We start from the raw sequence: 25,914 nt of genomic DNA, 5'->3' as shown, positions 1-25,914 counted from the left end.
CGACTAAAACCACTTATTTAAGACAGCTCAAATGTAAGTCACTATTCTGTACAAATCTGATTGCAAGATTGGGGCTAGGTTCTTGAGCATACAGCCAAAGCAATTTTGGATATGTTTACACTGAAACTGGGAGAGTGCCTCCCAAGTCAGGTAGACAGACACATACTGGTTCAGCTTGAGCTAGCCTGCTTAATATAGTATTGTGAACATTGCAACATAGGCTCATTCTAGTCATCTGTGCTCAGACCTGGGGTTGGGAAGGCTAGGGGATGGGTGACTAACCCAAGCCACGACCCTGCTATGTCCACTCTGCTATTTTTATAGCCTGCTAGTTAGCCTTCTTAAAACCAGAGTGAAATCTGCCAGCTTTTTTAAAACCAGAGTATCGTTTTGCTTTTATGGTGAGAACAAAGCACTTAGGCTGCATCTAGACTGGCAAGATTTTGTGCAAAAGCAGCAAACCCAGCCCTCAGAAAAGCTTTCCCTGAAAATTTACAACTACATATGGCAGTGGGATTTCCTTGGTGTAACTGAAGGCAGAATCTAGCTTCTGGTGTTTCACGGTTCATAATGTACTATTTATGCCTGACATCTCTGTCCATTAATTTGACTGTACGTTCCTCAGGTAGAAATAACATCATTTATGTGTCTACTGCTTGTTATACTCTAATAATAATATTTTAAGTTTGTTTTTTATCTGAATTGTATACAAGGGATTCACTTTAAAGATAAGACTACCATTTGGGGAAAGGGAAGAGAGTAGCAGTCCGAACAATGGCTGTTTTAAACCAATGTTTTATAGCTGAGGTCCAAATTCTTCAATGGGAAGTCCTTATGCATATACTTAACTTTATGCATGGGAGAACTGGTGTGTAAACTTATGTGTGTGGGAGAATCTTTGCAGGACTGGGACTTATATAACCAACATTTTTTATAATTACTCATGTTAAGAAAAAGATTATTTTGATGCACCTGTAGCTGCAAGATATTTCAATATGATTTTTGTAACCCATGATGTTGTTATTGGAGAATTTTAGTGTTAGATTATTGCTAAAATTACTAATTCTTTAAAATAATTTAATATAATGTTATGAGTGTTTGTCTTTTCCCCTTCCTATATTGAGTTATGCAAATAGAGGCATAATGCTTCTTTTCCATTCACAAAAGATGTATTTTGAAGAATGTATTCTTAACTTGTTCCTAACGAGAGTTTTCTTGTTCAAAACAAGGATAAAACATTTCCCAGAAATAAGAAGTGTGACAAATTGAAACTGGCACATATAACTGGTTCACTAGTTGGCCTTCTGCTAGCCTTTCCATATGGCATTCTTTTCAGCAATCATTTGCAAATTTGTCTTTTAGAGGTAAGGAATAAAAATCCCAAAATTGGTTGCAGTTTTCTGTGATTTTTAGTTTTAACATATGGGTAGGAATAACATATTTCTATAATTCCTCTTTTGAAATACTGTTAGTAGAACAACCCAAACAGTGTAAAATTCCAAGCTGATAGCATCCAGACCTTTAAAATAATATGAGAGAGTAGTTGTGATATGAAATGCATATACATATGAAATATAGCATTCTGACTGGGTCATTTATTGTCTTCAGTTTACAGGTAATGATAAGACCATATATGAACAAAGCACTACAGAAATAGGACTGATTTCCAAAGAGCTTAATGGAGAGAGTCAGAGGAGATGAAGCAACAGCTAGACTCAGTGGGAGAGTCGGATGTTCAATTTAGATTAATCAACTACTTTAATAGTCAATACAATTTGCATCGACTATTCAATTAGTCGATAAGGGCACCTCCGCCTTTGAAATGTAGCAAGAACCCTGTTAGCACTTGCTACATTTCAAAGTCAGAAGCACCCTGGGTGCACAGGGTCAGCGGGGGACTCAAGCAGTGCCCCACTGGCCCCACGTGCCCTGCTTTTGAAATGTACAAAAGCCCCTCCCCCCAGGGCTTTTGCTACATTTCAAAGGTGAAGCACCACCAGTTCCCTGCTACCCCCATACCCTTCCCCTTGGAGACAGTGCTGGGGTCTGTTCCCCCAGCACCAGCTCCCTCTCTTGCTGCTTCTCTGAGAGGCAGCAAGGGCCAGGGAAGCGACTAGTGGAGTCGACTATTCCATAAGCTTATCTGATAGTCACTTACATTCCTAGAGTAACCCCCTACAAAAAACCCCACTTTGTGCTTATTGTTATCATTATGCAATAATATTTCAGATACACTGGTACTTAAAGGCTCCAGTGAGAACTGTGCTAAACCCTGTATAAATATATACAAAGACAAAAGCCCTAACCTGAAGAGCGGACCCCAGATACAGGCCTGGGGTGCAAAGAGAGCAATTGTCCCAGGTTCTGGAAATTTAAAAAGGCCCAGGGCTTCGGTGCGGTTCAGGGATAGGTTAATATGTGGCGTAGGGTCCTGCGCTGGCTTGCGCCCAGGCCAGGGTGCTTTGTCCTCCCCTGCACTGGGCTTGCCTCTGGGCCGGTACAAGCTTCTCCCGCGCACGACGGCTGGCGCCGGGACGCGCCCGGCCCGGGTGTGCGTGTGTATGTGCGCGGGGTGTGTGTGTGAGCGGCGCCGCCGGGGGCGGGACGGGGAGGCGCTGCCCTGGCTGAGGCCCAGCTTCTTCCGCCTGCCGCCGCCGCCTGAGTGTCGGGGAGCTGCCCGTGAGTAAGGGGCTGCGGGGCGGGAGTCCCGGGCCCGGCGCTGGGGCTGTGTCTTTCTCGGCGCCCACAGCGGCCTGGTTCGCCCTGGCCGCTGCTAGTCCCCAGGCGCCATTACCCCCCCCTCTTCTCTCCTTCTGCTGGGCCCAGGTGTCCGCTCACTTCGCAGCTGGGGCAGCCCCCTTGACTTGGGGGGGAGGGGGTCGCTCGGCCCTTGCTGCGCAAGCTTGGAGCTAGAGGGCGGGGCGTTCCCCTCCCCGTGCCTGGGCAGGCCGGGGGCAGTGCCAGGGGTGTCATTTGTGGCCTAGGCACTTGTCCACACGCGCTGGTTGGCGTGGAGGGAGCCCATTAGGCGTAGTTCATAGGAATGTCACTTGCGCTGCTGTCAGCTTCCCTGGCTACCAAACTGGGCTGGGTTTCTCCAGTGAATGGCTGCACTGGAAACGCTACAGCAGCTCATTTGTAGCGCGCACATTCAGGTGTAATTCAGGGTTAGAGTGCGATATGCCTCCTGTAGCCTGTTTAAATCTCTTCACACAAATTCCTGGAATGCGTTAATATTTTATCTCGTAATTGAGAGCTGATGTGTGGTGTTTGGAGGAAAATCCAAAGAAGAGACAGCTAATTAGCTTGATACTTAATATATTAGAATCACAAGGGCTCTGCTATATGCTGTATTACAGTAAAAGTTGTTTTAATTTTGGTCCCAGGTTTTATAGCAAGATTGCCAGATTTGAGGAAATTCATAAGGGTTTCTCCTTCTAATACAGCAGTACCACTTTATTTTGCAGTTAACTCTAAACCAGACTGATGGAAAATAATTCATGAGATTTCATATAACATATAGACAGCTTTCTAAAATAATTGTGTGCAAATGAATTTGACTAATATGGTGAGCAGTTTCAACTGTATCCATTGCTTTGCTCAGCTTTTCTACAAGTATATAATTTCACAAGCTATGGAAATGCAGTCCTTTAAAAATAAATTGTTTTGTAGCTCTTAAAATGGAGGTACAACTGTGCTAGGGTAGATGTACAACATGCCTTTTGAAGTTACTTTGTAATTTACTTGATTTGTAAATATTTTGCCAGATTTCTTCAGGAAATATTGCAAAACTGATATTCTGTATATTTTGTTTCCTCTTGAGTTCTGTGACAGTATTAGCATCTGTCTCGTGGGCTTTGCTGGTAATGTCTAAAGCAGAACAAGTTGTCCTTGATCTGGGATTGACATGTGTCATAAAAACAAATTGGGGCATTCTTGGTAAAAAAAAAAAAAAAAAAAAAAAAGCAAATGGGATGTAATCTTATGGTCTCAGCATCTATTTGACATTCTGAGAAATAGCTGATACATAGACTTTTCATAGCACTTCACATTTCTAATTCCATTACTATCATTAACTAGTTCTTGTTAGGAAGGTAAATATTCTCTCTACAAACAGGAAGCCAGTAGTTAGCTGAATGACTTGCTCAGGGCAACACAGTAAGCTAATGTCATAGAAGATGTTAGCACTCATGTTTCTGGTTGTGAGTCCTTCAGCTTGAAATGTGACCTCTTGTGGGTCACAGTATAGTAATTCCACAACCACAGTTCTTACCGTGTTATCTGAAGGTTTTATATGTTCAATGACTATTCTAGCAAAATCCAAGTTAGACCACAAAACTCATCCAGAAAACTAGGTTTACCCTTTAAACTTGTTTTCTCTTTCTTTTTTGGGGGGTGAGTGGGAGGTAGGTTATTTTACTTTACTATTCTACTTTGTGAAACTGTTTGTTGACAATAGTGTCAGTTTGGTTCTGACATAAAGGACCCTAGCCATTAGTCTAAAAATATTTGTGTACACTCTGTAATAAGATTTTGGCAACTTTTGGCAGGGACAATTTTAACTGAAATATAATGTGAATACTGTCACTGGGCAGGTGAATCTGATTTCTGTGAAATATAAGAAATCGTAAAATAAAGGACAGGCTGAGGAATCTCAGGAAAGTCAGATAAGTTGCAAACTCCCAGAATGGGCAGAAAGTGAGGGATGAAAGTGAGAAGTGCAATAGGATCTTTAACTCTTATGTGGAAAGCTATGAGAGAGATACAGACACAGCTGCCTCACTTCTGTTTAACTTCTCATCCAGGGTACAGTCACCCTTCTACGACTGTAATGTAATGTCAGTAGTTGACTATAAGCTCGAGTCATGGTGTGTGATGTGCCTTTGAGCCATAAGATCAAGGATATGACACTACTAGAATTTCAAATGACAGTCTCCAATGAAAGAAGTGTTGCTGCCACTACCAGTCAGTAGTTCTGGTCCTTTTTATTGCTCTAGCAGGCAATGAGTACTTGTTTGCTCAAAAGGCTTTCATGGCTGTCACTGCAGTGAAATTCCTGAACTACTGATTGATGACCTTGTCCAGTTGCTGGCTGTGATGAATGCTATTCTTGCTCTGATTGGAGAACATTTGATCAGCAATGAACCAGCCAAAATGCCACAGGTAACTATGAAAATTCATCCAAACATTTCTAGTTAGGGCTTACATCAGAACATGCAACAGTTCTTCAGTATTTACAGAGGATGTTTTAATTTGTAACCACCAGCCCTCAGGAATATATTCCTTTTGTATTTTGCCAGATTTGAGGAAATTCATAAGAGCTTCTCAAAACACAGCTACAGAACATCTTGGCGCCTCAATGCATTATAATGAAGGCTCCATGTGCTCTGAGCCAAGCTGCACCTAAATTCTGTGGCAAGGTCTTATGGTTTCTGTGGCAACCTGGTTCTGGAAGTTCTTCAGCAGCTTCATTTAATTAGTACAGCAGCCCTATTTTACTTGTTGTAATATTCAGTTTCTCTCCACAGTCCTGCCTCCATATTTTCAAAGTCATGGAATGATTTTTGTATTGACAATGTAAAACTAGCCATTGAAGATTTTGGCAGCTGGATAAGAAGCAGCTGGTGCTTATGGTGTTTGAGGAGAGCAAGAAATCAGTTTGGAATAAATGCATAATACGTACCTCCTAAAAATGCATAATAGTGAAATGTGCAGTGCATTGTGGCTATGTCAGTCTCAGAATATTAAAGAGGTAAGGTGGGTGAGGTAATATATTTTATTAGACCATAGGTCAGACATGAGATTACTTTATGGAAAGTGTTCACCCACAGGTAATTTTTTTTTAACATTTTCCTGTAAGTTCATTGAAGAGTGCAGTGATTGTCTGACTTCACCCACATAGTTGTAATTAGGGCATTTAGTGCACTGAAAATGAGGTACACCTCATGTGAAGATAGGCAATTGTAGAATTCATGGATCTTTAAAGGGGTGTTATTGGGAGGAGATTAGTGGTCCTGTGACTGCAGAGATGTTAATGGGCCATTTTACCTTTGGTCTCTTAGAATATATGTTAACTACTTATGATGAACAGTCTTTTGAACCTTGCATATAGCTGTGATGCCCAAAGTACCTTTCCCAGGTCTAAAGAAGAACTCTGTGTGGGTAAGAGGCAGGTCAAGTAAAAGATACTACCTCACTCATCCTGCCTCTCCAGTAGTGAAATAGTTAACAATATTGGTTTCACAAGCTGTGTCTTTGGTACACAGCTTTTAGCAACAAGGCTGTGTCCACACAACCCTGTGGCTAAAAGTTGGCTTGTGTGAATGCTGTTTGTTGGCACTTTTGCCTAAGAGGAGCTTCTGCTTTGTCCTTGCTACCTCAAAATTTTTGTAATTCAGATGGAAGAAGTATAAGCACCTATGAATGATGAAAATTTGTGTTGATCAGTTGCAAGTGTAGGCTAAGGCAGCACTTTAAAGTGAAGGGGTGGCCAAAGTGAAGGGTGGCCACAGCAGGAATGCAAGCTCTCCCAGTGCTCGATGTAAGCCATGTCTACGAGGAGAGTAGCTAACAGCGTTGAGCTGGTTTACACTGGCGACTTGCAGCGCTGTAACTAGCGCTGTGTGTGTGTGTGTGTGTGTGTGTGTGTGTGTGTGTGTGTGTGTGTGTGTGTGTGAGAGACACACCTCTGAGTCAGAAAGTTGCAGCTCAGTAAAGTGGCAGTGTGGATTTAGCTAAACCCACAGTTAATCCCCAAATGAAAGAAATGGAAAAGTTTACACTTCTCCAAAATATTGTTTTGGGCTGTCTGTATAATCACTTAGCTACACTTCAGTTTCTGTTCTATTTCTCTTTTAATGTTTTTTTTATAAGCAAACCGCTAGACCATTGTTTTTACCTATATGTCTATGGAATTATAGGGTGATTGATGGACTCTCAAAAGAACATGCATTCTCCTATTGGAGTTAGCTGTGTTGTGGGATTGCTCTGTTGTTGCCTAGGTGTGCTAGTTTTAGATGAGAGCAAATGATCCACTTTCCAGCAGAAAGACACCGAGGCTCCACCCTAAAGTTGATCACAATTGTGTTAAATTTCTTTCTAAGCTAGGCAGTGTTTTAAAATGTGTTGATTAAAACTTGTTCTAATATATTTTAAAATACCACCTATTTTTCTAGTCTAAACATAGCTAGGAGAAAATTGCCAACAAACTCCTTTTCCTGGGTCTGTCTCATTAACTAGCAAATGATATTCTATCTTGTAAATACATAGGTATTTGAAGAACGTAACTTCCAGTATGAAAGCAAACAGTGTTACAGCTCTATTCTGGCTGATCTGGAAGTGATTATTGAGTTCCTTTATTTAAAACAATTTCTTCCCCACCTGCCCAGATTATATTATCTGAAATTTCTGTGGTATCCAGAGAAGGCCTTTCCTCGCTCCAAATCAGTTAAAAATATACGAGTGTATGTGCAGGAAATTAATCCCTTGCTAAATATTTTCTAGTGCATAAAGCTTCTCAACTGCAACTCACAATCTCATCTTCCATAGGTAAAACTCTTTATTTAGAGGTTTTCTGGTCTTGGGCTGTGTCTACACTGCAAGCACTGTAGTTACACTCTGAAGCATAGACAATTATTGCCGCAATTGAAGAGGTTTTTCTACTGCTTTATTAGCTATGCATCTCATAGAGGAAATAGATCAATGGAAGAATCCTTAGGGAAATAAACATAATGTTGTTGTGAAACAGGCCCCCTGATTTCTTATGTGGGGGTGACATAAAACATGTTTTATCACAGTCATGGCTATCACAGACACACATTCTTCGATCCAGATCCTGCAAACATACTATGAGCAACTTTATGTACTTCTGTCAGTTCAGTGGCACTGCTCACATTCTTAATGTTACTCATGTGTAGGCTGGACCAGAGCTGTAATTATGGAGAATTCTTAATCTACTACGTAAGAAAGCTTATGGCATTTAGTATTGGGTAAACTGATCCGTTATGTGTTACAGTATTTTTCAAAGAGTAGGTGCAGTCACCTTGGGGAGGGCATGAAACATGGTGGGGGAAGAAAGGACATCTGTAGGCCTCTCAGACTATATTTATTTACAGAATTTGGTCAGTATAACATGATGGAGTACAACTGCTGACTTTTGTATATTGCTTGGGCACATGTGTGCTTGGCTGCTTATGTTGATGCTGTGGTTTTCCGTCAATACAAGTAGGTACAGTATCCTAGGATTTGTTGCATCTCCATCTCCATCTTGTGCAATGCCTTGCAGATAGGGTGACCATGTGTCCTGTTTTGGTCCCGAACACCTGGTCAAACAGCTATTCTACCAAGTCCAGTCAGCAGTGTTTGTTCAGTTGGTGGTGTTATGATTGTTCCTGGCCTGTGGGGCCGCAGCCATAATACATTGTCATAATACATTTGTCCAAACAATAAATGTGTCCGCTTGGGTCTTGCAGTGAAAATGAGCACTTGAGGAGGGGTGGGAGAGAGAAAGCGATGGAGAGAGGAGGGGATTGAGTGAGTGGGGAGGTGGGCAGGGCAGAAGGCAGGACAAGGGTATTCGGTTTTCTGGAATTAGAAAGTTGGCAACCTTACTTGCAGTATGTTTTCTCACTGCTTTGTGGGAAACCTACAATTTGCTAAGGGATTTCTTGGAACTAGGGGGCAGGTTCCTAAAATGCCACTTTTTCCATCTTATACTGAGGTCTGATGTTACATCTCAGCTTTTTAGAAGGTAAATGGCAGTGCATTGAATTTCCCCATCAGCCTTAGTCAATTTCAAGTATGGAAGGATTTCTGTCAGAGTGGTGTGCTGTGCCCATGTCTGTGTGGAAGAACATTCTGTGCCTGCTCATTGATAAAGTTTTCTGATGAAATTAATTCTTTCCTTGAAATTTACTACACTTGAACATAGACCTCCATTCTTCCGCATGCATGCAGCACTGTAAATTATGGTAATTTCTGAAAGATCAAAAGCTAAAGTAATATTTAAAAGGTCATCCTTGGGGGCATTTTCAAGATTTTCACACTCTGTGAAATCAAGACATAACACAGAGCCTTGCCCATAGTGCTGTTCTATTTCATGATTTTTATACAGTTTTTAAAATACCCACAGTCTTGTACTCTGCTTTTCAGCCTTTATCCATTCTCTTACAGAAGTCTGGAGCCTGAGGAGCTCACTGCAGTTCTAGCAACCATTGATAGTGCATGCAATTTTCTTGTATTTGGAGAACGAAGGCCTGGTTTGTATTAGACAATTAGGTCAGCGTAGCTACAACACTGGGGTGTGAAAAATCTATGCTGCTCTGGGGTTTGGGTGAATTGACCCAAGTTCCCATGTAGCATTAGATTGTTTGGAAGAATTCTTCCATCAACCTAGTTACAGCCACTTGGGGAGGTGGAGCCCTTCTGTTGATGTAGGTAGTGTCTATTCTGAAGTGCCACTGTAGCATTGTTAGTTTAGACAAGCTCTTAGGACTTGTCTACACAATAGGGCTTAACTTGAAATAAGCTATGTTAATTGTGTAGCTTATTTCAAAATAGCTTATTTCAAGTTTTGGTGCTGTCTACACAACATGGCTACGTCTACACTGGCCCCTTTTCCGAAAGGGGCATGCTAATTTTCAACTTCAGGATAGGGAAATCCGCGGGGGATTTAAATATCCCCCGCGGGATTTAAATAAAGATGTCCACCGTTTTTTTCCGGCTTGGGGAAAAGCCAGAAAAAAGCGTCTAGACTGGCCCGATCCTCCGGAATAAAGCCCTATTCCGGAGGATCTCTTATTCCTTCCTTTCAAGTAGGAATAAGAGATCCTCCGGAATAGGGCTTTATTCCAGAGGATCGGGCCAGTCTAGACGCTTTTTTCTGGCTTTTCCCCAAGCCGGAAAAAAGCGGTGGACATCTTTATTTAAATCCCGCGGGGGATATTTAAATCCCCCGCGGATTTCCCTATCCTGAAGTTGAAAATTAGCATGCCCCTTTCGGAAAAGGGGCCAGTGTAGACGTAGCCCACTTGTTTTGAAATAAGCACACTTCCTCTGACTTCCCTTACTACTCATAAAATGACGGTTACAGGAGATGAGTAAGAAGTCTTCCAACTAGATAGTATTTTGACATTATGTTGGAATAACTACTGGCTGTGTAGACGCAGACTGAGTTATTTTGAAATAAAGCTAGTTATTTCAAATTAATGTTGCTGTGTAGACATAGCCTTAGAGTACTTCTACTGGGATTGTGAGGAGGAAGTAGAGGAGATGTTCAGCCACCACAACTGGATACTGATGGACACTGTGAATAAAAATGCTAGGTTGATGCTAGATTCTTGAAGCATTTTCACATAGTGAATCCTCATTTCTGGACCTAAGAAATGAGCACTGACTGTTGGGTTGGCATTCTAATGCAGGTTGGGTAATGACGGTTGGCTGCAGAACATCCAGATACAAAAGAACACATTTCTGGGCCTGTGTTCCAAACTTGCTCCAGATTTCCAGGGCAGGAGCACCTGATTAACAGTGGAGAAGTGAGTGGCAATCATGCTCTGGAAACTTGCAACATGGGGTTGCTATCAGTCAGTGAGCAATCAGTTTGTAGTTGGAAAATCCACAATGGGGACTGTTGTCATTAAGTGCTGCACAGAACTCTGATTCTTGACAATATTCAGGAAATAGTGGATGGATTTGCAGCAGTGAGGTAGACAGCATGCATATCCCTATTCTGGCACCAGGCCATCTTGCCACTGAACACATAAAAACAAAGGGATACTTTGTTTTTGATCCATGCTTATGCAAATATCATTTGATCACTGGGACACTTCACTGATACACTTGTTGGCTTGTCAGGGAAGGAGCATAATGCTCTCATCTTTTAAGAACCTATCATTTCCAAAAACTCAAAATGGGGACATTCTTCCCATTGGCAATGTTGAAGTGCTAGTGGTGATTCTGGAAGATCCATCCTTCCCTTTACTCCCTTGGATCATGAAGCTTTACAATCACCACTGTGGCAGCACCCAAGAGAGATTCAGCTGCAACTTCAGCAGGTTTAGAATGTCTGTTGAATTTACTTTTGATAGGTTGAAGGGATGTTGGCATGGGTTGCTCATGAGATTGGATCTCAGTGAGGCAAACATCCCCATCATTGTAACTGCATGTTGTCTCTTGCATGATATCTGTGAGGCAAAGGGGGAAAGGTTACCAATAGGGTGAAGTGTAATGTAGACTGATTGTCCCCTGAATTTGAACAGCAACATAAGGGCTACTAGAAGAGCCTCATGTGGAGTTATACAGCTGAGGGAGGCCTTAAGAAAAGAAGTTAACTAGAGTAGTGTTGTGTGATGCTTTTAAGAAATAGTGTGCCTCTTTGTGTACACTTCTGTGGGTGTATTACTGACTCCCATTAAATTGGGTGCATATTGACTCCCATTTGACTTATGTAATGGGACAATTGACTTGGTGTAAATAATAAATTTCTCTGAGTATCCAAAAATATAACTTTTATGTCCCCAGAAATGGGAAACAAAGTTAAGGTGCAAATATTCAAGATAAAAACATTTTAGCAACATTGCAAGAGGAGTGACCCATGCTTTACATAGGATTTTAAATTATAAACATTTTTGTTTATGTATTAAAACGTGACAGTTTCAGTCATATTACAAATACTGCATTGTTTTGTGTCTGTTTCTGTAGTTTTCTCTGATCAGTGTAGGTGTGGTTATGGTTCTTGCTTTCCCCTGATGCGAAGTAGTAGGGTTAAGAGAGTCACACTGTGCTGCCACCTGCTATCGGGGGGCAGAGGTGGGAGGCATAAGGAGCAGTGACCATAGAGTTTTCTAAGTTGGAAGGACTACTGTGTCCAGGGTCTTCGTGCATGTAGCTTGATGTTGCTGTATAACGTGAGTTTTTCTGAATACATCCTTTGTGACCTGGTAGATTTTCCAATACGCCTCTCACTCCCGTTTCTCCTTCTAGGTCAAATCCTCTCTTTCTTCCTGTCTTGGACATTTGGCCTCTTCAAAGCCTTTGTTGACAGTCAGCAGCTGTGGATAACTGGAGGATCACAGATGGTTTCCTTCCTTATCCATTTCTTTCTTCATCTGAGTAGGGTCAGACAGTCAGCTGGCATGAAGAGCACACCTCTCAAGATCAGCACATCAGAGGCTACTGATCAAAACAGACAGATGCAGTAGTAAATTTATAATTACAATAGAAAGGGAAAGAATGAGGTCTCAAAATTCTCTTACATTATTCCCACAAATACCTTGAATAAGAAATACCACATGTCACTTTAGCTTTAGAGTGCCTTGTTACAGAACTGCTGTGCAGCTCAAGCCATGGTGAGCAAAGCCTAAGAGAGAGGGAGAGGGTTTACTGCAGGGGTTGACAATCCACGGCACGTGTGTCATAAGTGGCACCTGAGCCAATTTTTCACTGGCACGTGGCGGGAGCTCAGGCCCTCCCCTCCTCCCCCAGGCATCCGCTGTAGCCGTCCCTCTTCCCTGGCATCATGTTTGCTGCAGTGAGAAGTGGTGGCTGGGACTGCAGCACATAATCCCCATGAGCTACTGCTCCTCCACAGCCACAAAATCCCCATGAGCTACTGCTCATCCACAGCCGCTCTGGAAGTATTTCTGACCCTGAATTCTCTTGTTGGCCCACTCCCCTTCACTCTGGCATGGGTCACATGGTGGGGGCACAGCAACGGCCCAGGCCCGGCCAAAGCAGCCACGATGCAGGCTTGGGTAGTCTGGCTTGTGTCATCCCCAGTCAGTGCAGTGGGAGAGTCTGCTTCATGCTCTGATCCCTGAGCTCCCCCCTCTTAGCAGCTACACCCTGCCCCCAGCCTGGGCTTGCCTCCCCTCTCCCCACTGTACCTGGGGTCTGGATGTCGCCTGTGGGCAGCCACTGCCCAGCCGGGGTCATAGTGTTGCTAGGCTGAGGAGGACCCAGGCCTTGTAGTCCTGGCTCTCATGCCTTGCCTCCCCTGTGCAGTGCCAACCCTCAGGCCTGCGGAGCTGAGTTCCCCTCACTCTCCCGCCCCCGACTGGACCCATGTACCAGGTGCATGAGTGGTGCTGGTGCCTCTTCCTCATGGTGCACCCTTCGCAAGGGAGCTGCTTTCCTGTGTGGGGTTCATAAAAATGCAGGGCAGCGGAAACCCCAGAACCTTGGAGTGTTGGCCTGGACACTCCTGTACATGCCCTGAGAAGTACCGGCCCCTGAAGAAGGTTCAGCAACATCCTGGCTCTAGCTCTGGCTTTTCCCAGTCTCTCACGTTCCACCTTTTGCTCTCTCATGCAAAGTTTCTCAGGACCTGAGATCTCTGAGCACTTTTCTGTGATTTCTCTCAGATCATGTGATAGTGGCAGTGACTACTCTGGGGCCAGCCCGGGGCCTCATGGCTGTGGCAGTTGCTGCAAGGGGGCACAAAGTCAAGAAAGCATTCTCCTCCAGCCCAAACTCCCACGCTCCAATTCCCTCACTCACTCCCTTCCCCCTGCCACGGCCCCGCACTTGCAGCTTGTTCCGATGCCCTCCTTTGCTCCTGCATCCTCCCTCCTGGCCACACGCTGCACCCTGCATTGCTCCTGCATCCTCCCTCCTGGCCACACACTGCACCCTGCATTGCTCCTGCTCCCTCCACCTGGCCAGACGCCCTACTCCCAGGCTGCTTCTGCATCCTATTCCTTACTCAGACCTCTCCACCCCACCTCCCTTCCAGATCCTGCACTCCCTCCCTATCCCACTGGTTAGCAGCTCTGTCTCACACACTGAACATCTCATTTTTGTCCCTGTCCCATAAAATCTACTAACTCCAACACCCCAGAAAAGTAAATCTGGCTTATGGGAAACCCTGAACCTCAGTCCTCCCTGTCCCTTCCCCTCACCCTGTGAGGCTGGAGCACCAGAGGAGTGAGTTATCTCAGTTGGGGGCCCTATCAGTGAGGGTTGGGGGTTTTTGGACGAGTTTTTTTTTGTTTCTCATTTGTGTGGTCTCCAACTGATTTTTCTGTGGGTCATTGACCCCCAATCCAAAAAATTTTCCCCACCCCTGCCATAAATAAAGAAAACATTGAAACCTTTTGTATTGGACATAATATTTTACTTTGTGTAAATGAAATTTGATAAACTAACATGAGAAAGTTAAAACATGTAATCTGTTTAATATTTCAAATTAAACTGTTCTCCCTAGAGGCAGCTGATTCAGAAAATATGATCACGGTACCCAGCCTGCCCTCTCCTCCCCCCCACCTGGCACACAGATCCGTGATTAAGTTCAATCTTGGCACACCATTTCTGAAAGGTTGCCGACCCCTGGTTTACTTCATGGAAGGTTTAGACACCACATATCCATAGGTAGGAGTATAGGGAAAGTGTGGTAAAATATTAACAATATTTTGCCCAACAGTGATGATTTTAGCTGATGGCTCATTCCTGAGTGTGACCAAGGATACGAAGAATCTAGCTGCTACTGACATTCTGAAGCTGTTTGCTTAGCCCCATATGTTACAAGCCAGTTCACTGTGATGATATCAGCAGAACTCATTGCAGTGTTGCGGGGGAAGGAACAAGTCACCATCTCCATAAATAATCAGGAGAGAGATTGCAGAGTAACTTCATGAATTCTTCCATTGACATAATCACATCTGTGCTGGATGCGAGGCCAATGTAACTACGATGATTGCCCTGAGTGTGATGAATTTTTAAGTGTTGACCAGAGACTATCTAATTCAGACTGCTGTACTAATTTTTTTTAAATTATTTTCCAATGATTTGCAAGCAAAGTGAGCAAATAAAGTATCAATGCCCTTGTTCTGTAAACAGGATGATAGGATGGGCACCATTCTTAAATAGGGACAATTAAGAAAAGAGTAGGGAAGTGGGGGTAGGAAGAAGTTTTGAGCAATTAATAGATTAAAAATGCTTATCAGAGAAATAATGGATATATACACTTATGTGAGCTCAATTACTGTTTATCATTCGGCTCATGTGCACATCCCAGGAGGGACTGGTTTGACTAGGGATGTCAAAGTGTAGCCAACAATTAAGTGATTATCCTGGGCATATCAGTTAAAACTATTAACTACATGCTCTCCCCCCTTGCTGCTTCTGTATCAGGGGCCGGGGGGAGGGGAGGGGGTACTGGTGCTCGTAGGAAGCCAGCTTTTAAGTTAGCTCCCCATGAGCACCAGATCCTGTGGAGCCACCTCCCTGCCCTATGCTGCTGCCTCTGATAGACGCAGCAGTGCGGAGGACGAGAGGAGCAGGCAGGCGCAGGTACACACAGGGTGGGGAAGGCACCTGTGGGAGCTGATAGGCAGGAGGAGTCACCTGCTCCCCCTTGCTGCCTCCCACAGAGGCAGCAGCATGGGTTGGGGGGCAGGGGAGGCTGCTACAGACTTGGGCTTGCCACAGACAGAGACTGCTGCATGGAATACTGGCACAGCCTCTATGGGGAGCTTGGGCCCCCAGTGGACAGGGGCTGCTACTGCATCTGATACAGAGGTAGCAGTGTGGGATGGCAGGGGGCTCTCCAAGAATGGGGTTGGGAGCTGCCAGCCCCGCCCCCCGGGGACTAAATGTGGATGTGGTTACACAATTATTAAATTAATCGATATCTAACATCCCTAGGCTTGACTGTAGCAAAATTTCAGATAACTCCCAGCTTATCATGTGGTTTGCTTCTCCTTGATGTACCTTGAAGTGGTCTCCATGTCAGACTGTTGGAATATATCCAGAGTTGTGTGTTGGATACTTCTGGAATCCATGTAAAATATGGGATACAGTTAACTGAAGTCACAGTGGGACTGCAGGACAGCCCTAAATTTGATGTTGGCATCCCTTACCTTCTGATATGCCTGCTGATATTCCTCTGCTTTTACAGGGCATGGCTGCTCATCTGTGTCATGCCCATCTCCGTATCCTCTGTATAATCTGAACACAGATGTCTGTATTTCTTCTGCTGTTCCTTAGCTGGGCTTGCGTGATCTGTTCTCAGCATAGGCCAGGAATATCCATCATTTCTTTCCTGCTCCATGCCGGAGTGTGTCTGTCTAGTAGCTGTTTGTGTGTGTGTGGAGTCAGCATGCTCACAAAGTTGGGCTAAGTGGTTTCTCCTTCAATGGTCCTTGTGGGTGCTCCACTCTGGGTGCTGGTGTGTCCTTGCACTGGCAACCGGACACTTTTCTAGCAGTTTCTACCGTGCCGCGCACGTGCTATAGCGCCCCCTTGTGTCGTTGGAATCCGTTAGGTGTGTGCACAGCGCGGCTTCTCAGTTCCTTCTCTACCGTCCTCGGCAGCAGATGGAGCCTCTCTTTTCTCTTCGACTACTGTGGGAAAAAAAATAAATACCCAGTTAATACCTACAGTTACCTTATCATCCAAGTTCTTTCAACCCCATTCTCCAGCCCAGTCAAAAGTTTGGGGGAAAAAAAAAAAGTTTTTCGTTGCAGCTTGCTGCTTTTCCACAGTGCCTCATGCCCGGTTCCCCCGGCTTTAAGAGGTGCGAGACATGCCGTGATGCTATGCTAGTTTCTGACGGGCACTCGAAGTGCATAAAGTGTCTGGGGGAGTCACATCAGACACAGAAGTGCCCCCACTGTTCTAAACTCACGGCAAGAGTGCACTGTGATTGTGCTAATAGGCTGAAGACACTCCTCTACGAGAAGTCCCTTCGACCATTGTCAGAGGACTTGGCTGCGGCTCCAAAACCGGCCTCCCAGAATAAGATTATGGATAAAGCTCGTCCCTCTACCCACTTCAACCTTGGCGGCTTCAAAAACGAGCCTTTCCCCAGCCCATTTGCTATCCTCGGCACAGACTGCTGCACGGGTCAGCACCGAGGATAGGCCCGGCACGTCTGGTACGGTACCATCCAAGACATTGGCACCGCACAACAGAACCCACTCGGAGCTGAAACAGAGACCATCGGCACTGCCTACAACTACAGCACCAGATACACTTACGGCACCAGCCGCACCGGTAGGCCAACATAAGGACTGCTTGACACCAAAGCACCGTACCAAAACGGCACTGGTATCCGGGCCGAAAAAGCCCCGCACTGACATGCCTCCGCCTGATCACTCGGCACCGATGGAAGGACGAGAGCATTACCGATCCCCTGTGCGAAGCCACATGCCAACAGCACCGATTTCACTGGGTTCTTCTATACTAGGGGCTCCTAACCTGGGGTATGCATACCCTCAGGGGGTACGAGAAGCTTGTCAAGGCGGTACGCGGAATATTTGGTAAATAACTAGATTATCCTAATTGAAATATTCCAAAAGTAGTAGTGCTAGTGAAAAAGTTGTGGATTCTAGAATTTATTTCCTTTCATATTGAGTAGGGGGGTACGGGAAGGCTTACTAAAAGCCAAGGGAGTACGGGGACCGAAAAAGGTTGGAAACCCCTATTCTATAAAGTCGGCGTGGTCCCGCAGGTCATCCAATGTTTCTTGATCTCCCAGCGAGGTGGGCATGGAATCAAGGAGTAGGTTTTCTTCCCAACACTCCAGTCCAGCCCATAGACCTCCCTCTTGGCAACCTGGTTCAGTACAATACGCATACCACCCTCCTCCTCCACCACCATGGTATGCACAACAGTATGCCTACCCGCCACCACCATACACCACTCAGTGGCAGCCATGGGAGCGACGTCCTAAGAAGAGCCACCATCATGCCCCTTCTACCATGTCTAGATCACCACCGGCCTCGCTTCCTAGCACTACTTCAGTGACTGAGCCAGATTGTCCAGCTCATTCCGAAATACAGGACTCTCAGAAGGGGAAGATAGATCTCCCTTACACAATTCCTCATCATCTCCCGATGAGGCAGTCACAGCTGAAGCGCCATCATCTGGTGACGACGGAAGAAAATTCCAAGAGCTTTTCAAAAGAGTAGCCTTGGCACAGGAGCAAGACCTTCAGGAGGTACAAGTAAAGCAATATTGACTTATGCACACTACAGCCTCCCACTACTTCCAGAACAGCAATCCCCATGGACGAGGCTATTATGGACCCTGTGGATAACATCTGGCAAACTCCTGCATCCATTACCCTGACAAACAAAAGGGCTGACTGCAAATACTTTATTGCCCCTAAAGACATGGACTTCCTTTTCACTCATCACCCTCCAAACTCTTCAGTTGTGGACTCTGTTCGACATAAGGGAAGACAGCCTTACCTCAGGACCACTCCACAGGACAGAGAACACAAAAGAGTCGACATCATAGGCTGCAAGGTCTACTCTCCCGCCACCTCGCTTCTTAGAGCGGCGAATTATATGGCGATGTTAGCAGACTATGACCATGCCAACTACTCCAAACTGCAAGATCTGGTTCAACACCTTCCAGAACACAAGAGACCAACTTTACTCATTATCATGCAGGAGGGTCACACCATCTCCCATACTGCCCTGCAGTTCGCGATGGACGTAGCAGACACCGCGGCTCGTATTACAGCATCTGTAATTGTACTCTGAAGGATCTTGTGGCATCTGGAGTCCCGAGAGATTTACAGCTGAAAGTCGAAGACTTATTCTTCGACAAGACCAACCTCATCACAGCCAAGATAGATGATGTGTTACATTCTATGAAGGACTTCCATACCACCCTTAGGACCCTGGGAATGTACACTCTCCCCTTTAAAAGAACATGGTACTTGACTTACCAGAGGCCCAGGGAGCCCTTCAGACAACAGACCAGATATGACTTCCGTCAGAAACAAAGACCCCAATGTCACAGACCCCAACAACAACACCAACAACTGTCCTCCGCAACCCACCCACCTGCAACCAACCAATAGATTTGAAAAATATGTTGAGAGCCAGAAAGCCGCTCCACCAACACTTGCGCTCAGTCTTTCTCAATTCAGCCACCCTCTCCGGGCCTTTTTCCATCGATGGACCCAAATCACATCAGACAAATGGGTCCTGGAACTGATCCAATATGGTTATGACATCCCTTTCAATTACTTGCTTCCTATCCACCCCCCCACCTCGTCCCTCTTCAGGGACCCATCTCACGAAAACCTTTTCCAACAAGAGGTTTCGCACCTTCTACAACTGGGTGCCATAGAACAAGTGCCACCAGAATTCCAAGGTCAAGGTTTCTATTCAACTTACTTCCCAGCCCAGAAAAAAAGTGGAGGATGGTGACCTATATTGGATTTGAGGAGACTCAAAAAGTACATTGCCTACCACCATTTCAAAATGGTGACCTTAGCATCAATCATCCCTGCATTGGGTCAAGGGGAGTGGCTTTTGACTCTCTACCTCCAGGATGCCTACTTCCACATCACGGTCCATCCTGCTCACAGACTTTTTTACGGTTTACGGTGGGCACCCAACATTACCGGTACCGAGTGCTCCCCTTTGGCCTCTCAACTGCCCCCAAGGGTGTTTTCTGAAACTCTGGTGGTCGTAATGGCCTCACTTCGGCGTCACGGGGTCATGATATTCCCAAATTTGGACGACTGCTTCATAAAAGGGTCGTTCCTTCAGGAAACCAAAGCCATGACTGACACCACTATGCACCTTCTGGTCAACCTGGGCTTTCATATAAACCATACAAAAACTACACTACTTCCAACCTAAAAATTGTAGTTTATAAGGGCCTTCATTGACACGGTAGCAGCAAAAGCTACTCTGCCTGAACACAGATTCAACACCATTCGCGACCTTCTTGTGAATGCACAGTCAGCTCCCACCATGATGGTACGTGAATGCCTCAAAATTCTTGGACATGTGGCCTCTATGATGTATGTCGTTAAGTTGGCCAGACTCCACATGAGGAGCCTGCAGTCATGATTGGCCACAACTTACAAGCCTTCCATGGACCAACTCTCCAAAATAGTGTCTATTCCACCACCATCCTCAATTCCCTTCATTGGTGGACAATTCCTCAAAACATACTAGATGGCATACCATTCCAGTGTCCTCCCCCCACGCTCAGTTATGACAGATGCCTCACTTACAGGTTGGGGAACCCATTTAGGGAACATCCCAGCCCAAGGCAAATGGTCCTTCATGGAACAAACCTTTCCTATCAATCTCCTTGAATTACGAGCAGTTAGATATGCATGACAATACTTCAGACTGTACATAGCTCACAAGTCCATGACCATCATGACAGACAACACCACCTGCATGTACTACATTAACCGGCAGGGGGGTGCATGGTCTCCATCCCTTTGCACGGAAGCCATCAAATTATGGAACTGGTGCCTGGCACATCAGGTCACTCCAATAGCTTCTTACCTCTGGGGAGTACCCAGCGTCACAGCAGATGCCCTTAGCTGTACATTCCACAATCAACATGAATGGGAGATGGACAGGCACGCTCTCGCTCCAATACTCGATCAATAAGGCCAACCAGACATAGACCTCTTTGCCACGAAAAACAACAGGAAGTGCCACCTCTACTGTTCCAGAGCAGCCTTAGGGAAATGCCCCGCGGAGATGCCTTTTCCATCAGGTCGGACGCTCCTCTCCTCTATGCCTTTCCTCCCTTTCTCCTCCTACACAAAGTCCTCAACAAGATCAGGACAGACCAAGCTCGGGTCATACTAGTGGCACCGGTGTGGCCTAGACCGATGTAGTATCCTTCCCTTCACAAGACGGCAATGATGGACCCGTATCCCTTCCCACTCCATCACGACCTCCTGTCACAGAATTACAGGAGGACTCTCCATCCAGAACTCCACAAGCTTCATCTCAACGCCTGGCTCCTTCATGGCTCCAGGATGCCGAAAATACCTGTTCAGAGCCGGTGAAAGAGATACTGATCAACAGTAGAAGACAATTCACCAGGAAAACGTACCTATATAAATGGAATAGATTTTCTCACTGGTTTAATCGTTCGCGCACAAAACACATCCGGAGTCCGCCCCCCTCCCTGTTTTGTTGGACTACTTATTATCCTTGAAACAGTCAGGTCTCGCTCTTAGCACCATCAAGGTCCACGCTCCTGCCATAGCAGCTTTTCATCATCCCACTGATTGGGTTTCCTTTCTCGCTAATCCAATAACAAAATGGTTCCTTAAGGGCCTGCAAAACACTCCCACCCGTCCGCCCCCCGGTCCCTGTCTGGGATCTAAACCACGTTCTAAAAAGCCTGATAAACCCACCGTTTGAGCCTCTAGCCACCTGCTCTTGGTTTCACCTTTCCATGAAGGTGTCCTTTCTGGTCATGATAATCTCCAGTAGGAGGGGAGTGAACTTGCCGCCTTGATGGCTGAACCCCCATACACAGTGTTCACAAAGGACAGAGTGATACTCCGACCCTACCCGAAGTTCCTCCCCAAAGTCCCTTCTCCCTTCCACATCAACGAACCCATACGCTTACCTGACTCTTTTCCTAAACTGCATGCTGATCCAGTTCAGGCCACATGGTACACTCTTGATGTCCATAGAGCACTGGCGTTTTATGTGGACCGAACCAGACCCTGGTGAATCTCCCCTAGGCTGTTCTTGTCCTACGCTGTACGATCCAAAGGACAAGCAGTTTCATCTCAGAGGATTTCGAAATGGATCACCTCCTGTATTCGAACATGTTATACATTATATGACAAAGACTTACCTGAAACTATCACAGCTCATTCCACCAGAGCGATGTCTTCCACAACTACCTTCCTTAGCAGTGTTCCTCTTCAAGACATCTGCAACACAGCCACCTGGTCATCTGTCCATACATTCACGCAACATTCATACAAGACATCCCATCTTTTATAGGACTTTTCTCCTATTCAAATCAATACATTTTGCTGCATCAGTTCTGTTTAACATCTGTTTATCTGGGAGGAGTTTTTTTGTCATCTGACATCAGTATGTTGGTGTCTCCTTCCAATGTTTATCTAAAAGGAGTGCTTGCTCCAGCTGTATGTCTTGCATTGGTTTGTCTTCTGCTGGGCCCAGTTGATGATACCTTGGTGCCTCTGAGTTTTATGGCGGCTTCTCCCCCTTCCTCAACCATCTGAACTCTAAAACTGCTGAGCCTTCAAGTTATCTTTTTCCAAACACTCATATTTCACACTCATTCACTCCCTGTCCCCAGGAACTACGTAATTGTCACATGGGAAAAGGGATACAATTGTCTATACAAAAAGTATCAATCTACTTTTAATACAAAGCTTCTGTTAGTACAAACTTTTAATTATTCATCATATTTTCTTTATAATACAATGTGTATTCTAACTACTCCTAAGAGCACCAGTGTTATCATGCCGAATCACAAGGAACCCTCTGATCTCTTTCTACATTGACATCATATACAGACACAAGCAGTCTGCTTGATGTATCTTTACCAATGGCATACAAGACTAACCAGAGAAGGGCAGCTGGCGAAGTTATAGTTGTTTAACATTTATTCTCACACTACCCGTTAAGCACATTAAATAAAACATTTTAAAACTCTGTTGTCTACATGCAGACCAGGACTTTAACAGGGTTCAAAAAAATGAGATTAATTCATGGAGGTTAGGTCCATCAGTACTTATTAACCAGAATAGGTAGGAATGGTATTCTTAGTCTCAGTTTGTCAGGGACTGGAAATGGATGACAGGAGAGGGATCACCTGTTCTGTTCACTATCTCTGGGGCATCTGGCATTGGCCACTTTCAGGAGACAGGATACTGGGCTAGATGGACCTTTGGTCTGACCCAGTATGGCCATTCTTATGTTATTCTGTACCACCATTATGCTTCATGGGAAAATTATTCTATCTGATCAAATCCATTTAGTCTTACTCTGATTTTAAAGTAAGGAATAGATGGGCTATAAAAATTGTACTGTTTTTATAAAGAGTGCAAAATAGGCAATTTGGTGTTCGAAAAAGGAAATATTTCGCACTTTAGCAGAACAGCTTAGGTAAATTAGGATGGATGCTCTATAATATCTTGTCACGCTATATGACTAAAAATATGTGACCATTACCAGCTAAATTGGTGGATATGTGGTACAACATAGCTGATTTCACAAATTGAAACCATCTCTTGTTTCTACATGTTGTATTAGCTTATTCAGCGACATTGTTCAGTGTATTCTCCTCACTACAAAATAGAGAAAGTGGATGAAAATGTATCTGTATAAAATATGTCATTTATGGACTGTTTTTTCTGAATTCTTGATTTTTCTATTTCCATGCTTTGAGATGTATATCCTTATATTTGATTAAATATATAAGAGGTGAAGTATATCCTTATATTTGATTAAATATATAGGAGGTGAAGTAATGTGTATTTTCCCGTTCCTTTCACAGGCGGTAACAGATGCGGGTGAAAGATCCATTGAGGGCTAACCCTGAAAAAAACAAGAAAAACAAAAGGCCTAATAGGCCTCAGGATGAAGACTCTTCAGATGATATTGCAGGTAAATAAATTCTGTGACATTTGGCAATCAGAGTGAGGGAAAAATAGTGCCCATATGGTTTTCATTAGTCAACAAAGCAGAAGTCACATGCGGGAACCATCAATTGCATGTTGGTTGAATGCAGCAACATAGATGCTTACAATCAAATAACTTTGGCATGTTGAATTGTCATTACATTGTACTCAGGGAATTGGTGCACAAATTAATGAACAGGAGGATAGTTTGGCCATATTAACATTTTAGGTGTAAGGATAGTGGGGATGTGGTTGAAACACAGGGGAAGGCCTTTCTTAAGGGTAGGAAAAGTTTTCAATGTAGGTAGATTGAACACACAGTCACAAATGGATTTAAGTAATGTTAACACTGTTGACAATATTTAAGAAAATGAATGTTTAGTAATTTTTGTTTTTGGTTTATCTTGGATTGTTGGCTTGTAGTATTTTGGGTGTTTGATAAGAAAAATAGTACTTAAAGAAACTGGAAATAAAATCCTTCTGATGAATTAAAAAATGGACACTATTGTAACTCTAGATAGCTGCTTTGTAGGACATAATTTATGTTTGTAGGAGACAACTAATATATTTTGCAATTAGAAAATTTCATTAAATAAGTTGAGCATAGGCTACAATTCGGATCTATCAGTTTTGGTAATTACCTTCAAAGTAATTTCTGTATCCTCTTGTGTGCCAGAGCAGAGCTCTGGAAAGAAGTACTATGTCTGAAAGCCCTAGAGTTGTATTTTGAATAAGTATGGTGTGCAAGCTCGCTGGATCTCCCAAGTATTAAGCACATTTTTATAGTAACGCGTGCCAGCATGGAATGGAATGGAATGGAATGTGATACCACTGCACTTAAAAAAAAAAAAAAAAAAAAAAAAAAAAAAAGGCTTGAATCCTTGTAAAGGTACTTATAAAATTGAATATGGCTTTTGTTAAAAAAGTGAACATTTTCTGTTTCATAATTGTATTCTTTTTAATTTTGTGGCTGACTGAGTGTCTCTTACTCTATAGGTTTAACCTGCCAACATGTAAGCCAAGCAGTGGATGTGCACCATGTGAAAAGGGTAGTAGCTCAGAATGTTTGGTCAATATGTTCAGAATGTTTAAAAGAGAGGAGAATAAAGGATGGTGACCCAGTAATTTCTTCTGACATATGGCTGTGCCTCAAATGTGGCTCTCAGGTAAATAAACTTGTACTATAAATTTGCAGACAAATATAGTCCCTCATTCTCTAAAAGAATTGCAAGTGCAGATCTTACTTCTGCATGGATTCTCTCTGACTTTAGTGGAATTCTGAGCAGAAGTAAAGAGATTCTGCCCCAAGGGGGAGGGGTCTGTGCTTTCAAATCCCTTTGTGGTATCTGGGTCATGGACTTACAACTTCTCATTTTTCTTGATCCCTGCTTTTGGGATAAGCCTCTGCAATGCACTAGAGCATTGGTCACCAACCAGTAGATCAGGATCTACCAGTAGATCTTGGAGCCTCCAATAGGTGATCCTGACAGGTTTGGCTAGAAGGCTATCAAGTGCTGGCAATTCAGCTGCCCCCTCCACTCACTGCCCTGCTGCTCCTTCCCACAGCCTCGGAGCCTCTCCCTAGGAGCCTCTTGCTTGTTGTGCAGGATGGGGGAGACAGAGGCGGGGGAGCACTTATGTCACTCTGTTCCCCTCTCCTGTACCCCATCTTCACAGAGTGAAGAGGGCAGGGCCTCAGATAAGGCACGGGGCAGAAGTATTTGGGTTTGAGCTAGATCCTGGACTGACTTAAATTCAGAAAGTGATCTTGTGCTTAAAAAGGTTGGAGACCACTGAACTAGAGTTTGCAACCCTCTGGAAAGGTTTGATTTTTGGGGATGGTTTGATTCTTCTTCAAGCTATACAAACTTTCCATGCAAGAAGTGGTGTCCCTGGTCTCTGTTTGTCAGAGGCTGGGGAAGGATGGCAGGAGACAATTCGCTGATCATTGTCTTCGGTCCACCCTCTCTGGGGCACTTGGTGTTGGCCACTGTCGGTAGACAGGCTACTGGGCTAGATGGACCTTTGGTCTGACCCAGTATGGCCGTTCTTATGTTCTTATAAATCTATGCAATGAGGTGGACATGCAGCCTTTCTACTGATACATCCACTGTTCTTTTTAGACACTAGAGACACAGTTCAAAATTCCCTCTGATCTCTTGACTTGCAGACTGGTAATTGACTAATTTTTAACAGGAAGAGTAATTAACCATTGGAGCCATTTACTATTTGGCAATCTAAATGAATTCTCTATCAAGGACAACTTTAAAATCAATATTGGATGTTTTTTTAATATGCAAGCTCTAGAAATTATTTTGGCAACATTTTTTGTCCTATAGGTGGTCAAACTGGTTCTTTCTGGCATTGGAATCTATGAATTTTCCGACTGTGTGTGTGCTGGGGAGTGTGAGTGATTTTTTTTTTGTTGTTTTTTCTCCCCTTTCTGCCCCTTGTGTTGCCTCTTCTGTGCCAGAAATTGCCCTCCCTGAAGGATGACACATCTAATCCAAAATGTAGATTTAATAAAT

The 25,914-nt window shown here is 44.2% G+C and overlaps 1 protein-coding gene across 3 annotated transcripts in view; it reads left to right on the top strand.

Moving 5' to 3' along the window:
• USP45 (ubiquitin specific peptidase 45) overlaps window positions 1-25,914 on the top strand; it is a 111,837-nt gene that overhangs the window by 1,104 nt on the left and 84,819 nt on the right. Inside the window, exons 1-3 of one of the 3 annotated variants that reach the window (XM_075923923.1) lie at window positions 2,494-2,679; window positions 23,263-23,372; window positions 24,383-24,552. In XM_075923923.1, coding sequence (XP_075780038.1) covers window positions 23,273-23,372; window positions 24,383-24,552 — 270 coding nt within the window. In that variant the 5' untranslated portion in view covers window positions 2,494-2,679; window positions 23,263-23,272. Of the gene's footprint in view, window positions 1-2,493; window positions 2,680-23,262; window positions 23,373-24,382; window positions 24,553-25,914 lie in introns of those variants that run through there. The other 2 variants (XM_075923925.1, XM_075923924.1) reach the window with 2 other exon arrangements.

The sequence above is a fragment of the Pelodiscus sinensis genome, chromosome 3, assembly GCF_049634645.1.
Source record: "Pelodiscus sinensis isolate JC-2024 chromosome 3, ASM4963464v1, whole genome shotgun sequence".
In the NCBI taxonomy this organism is placed as follows: Eukaryota; Metazoa; Chordata; order Testudines; family Trionychidae; genus Pelodiscus; species Pelodiscus sinensis.
Note: the sequence above shows the minus strand (reverse complement) of the source record. Positions and strands in the feature narration are given on the sequence as shown.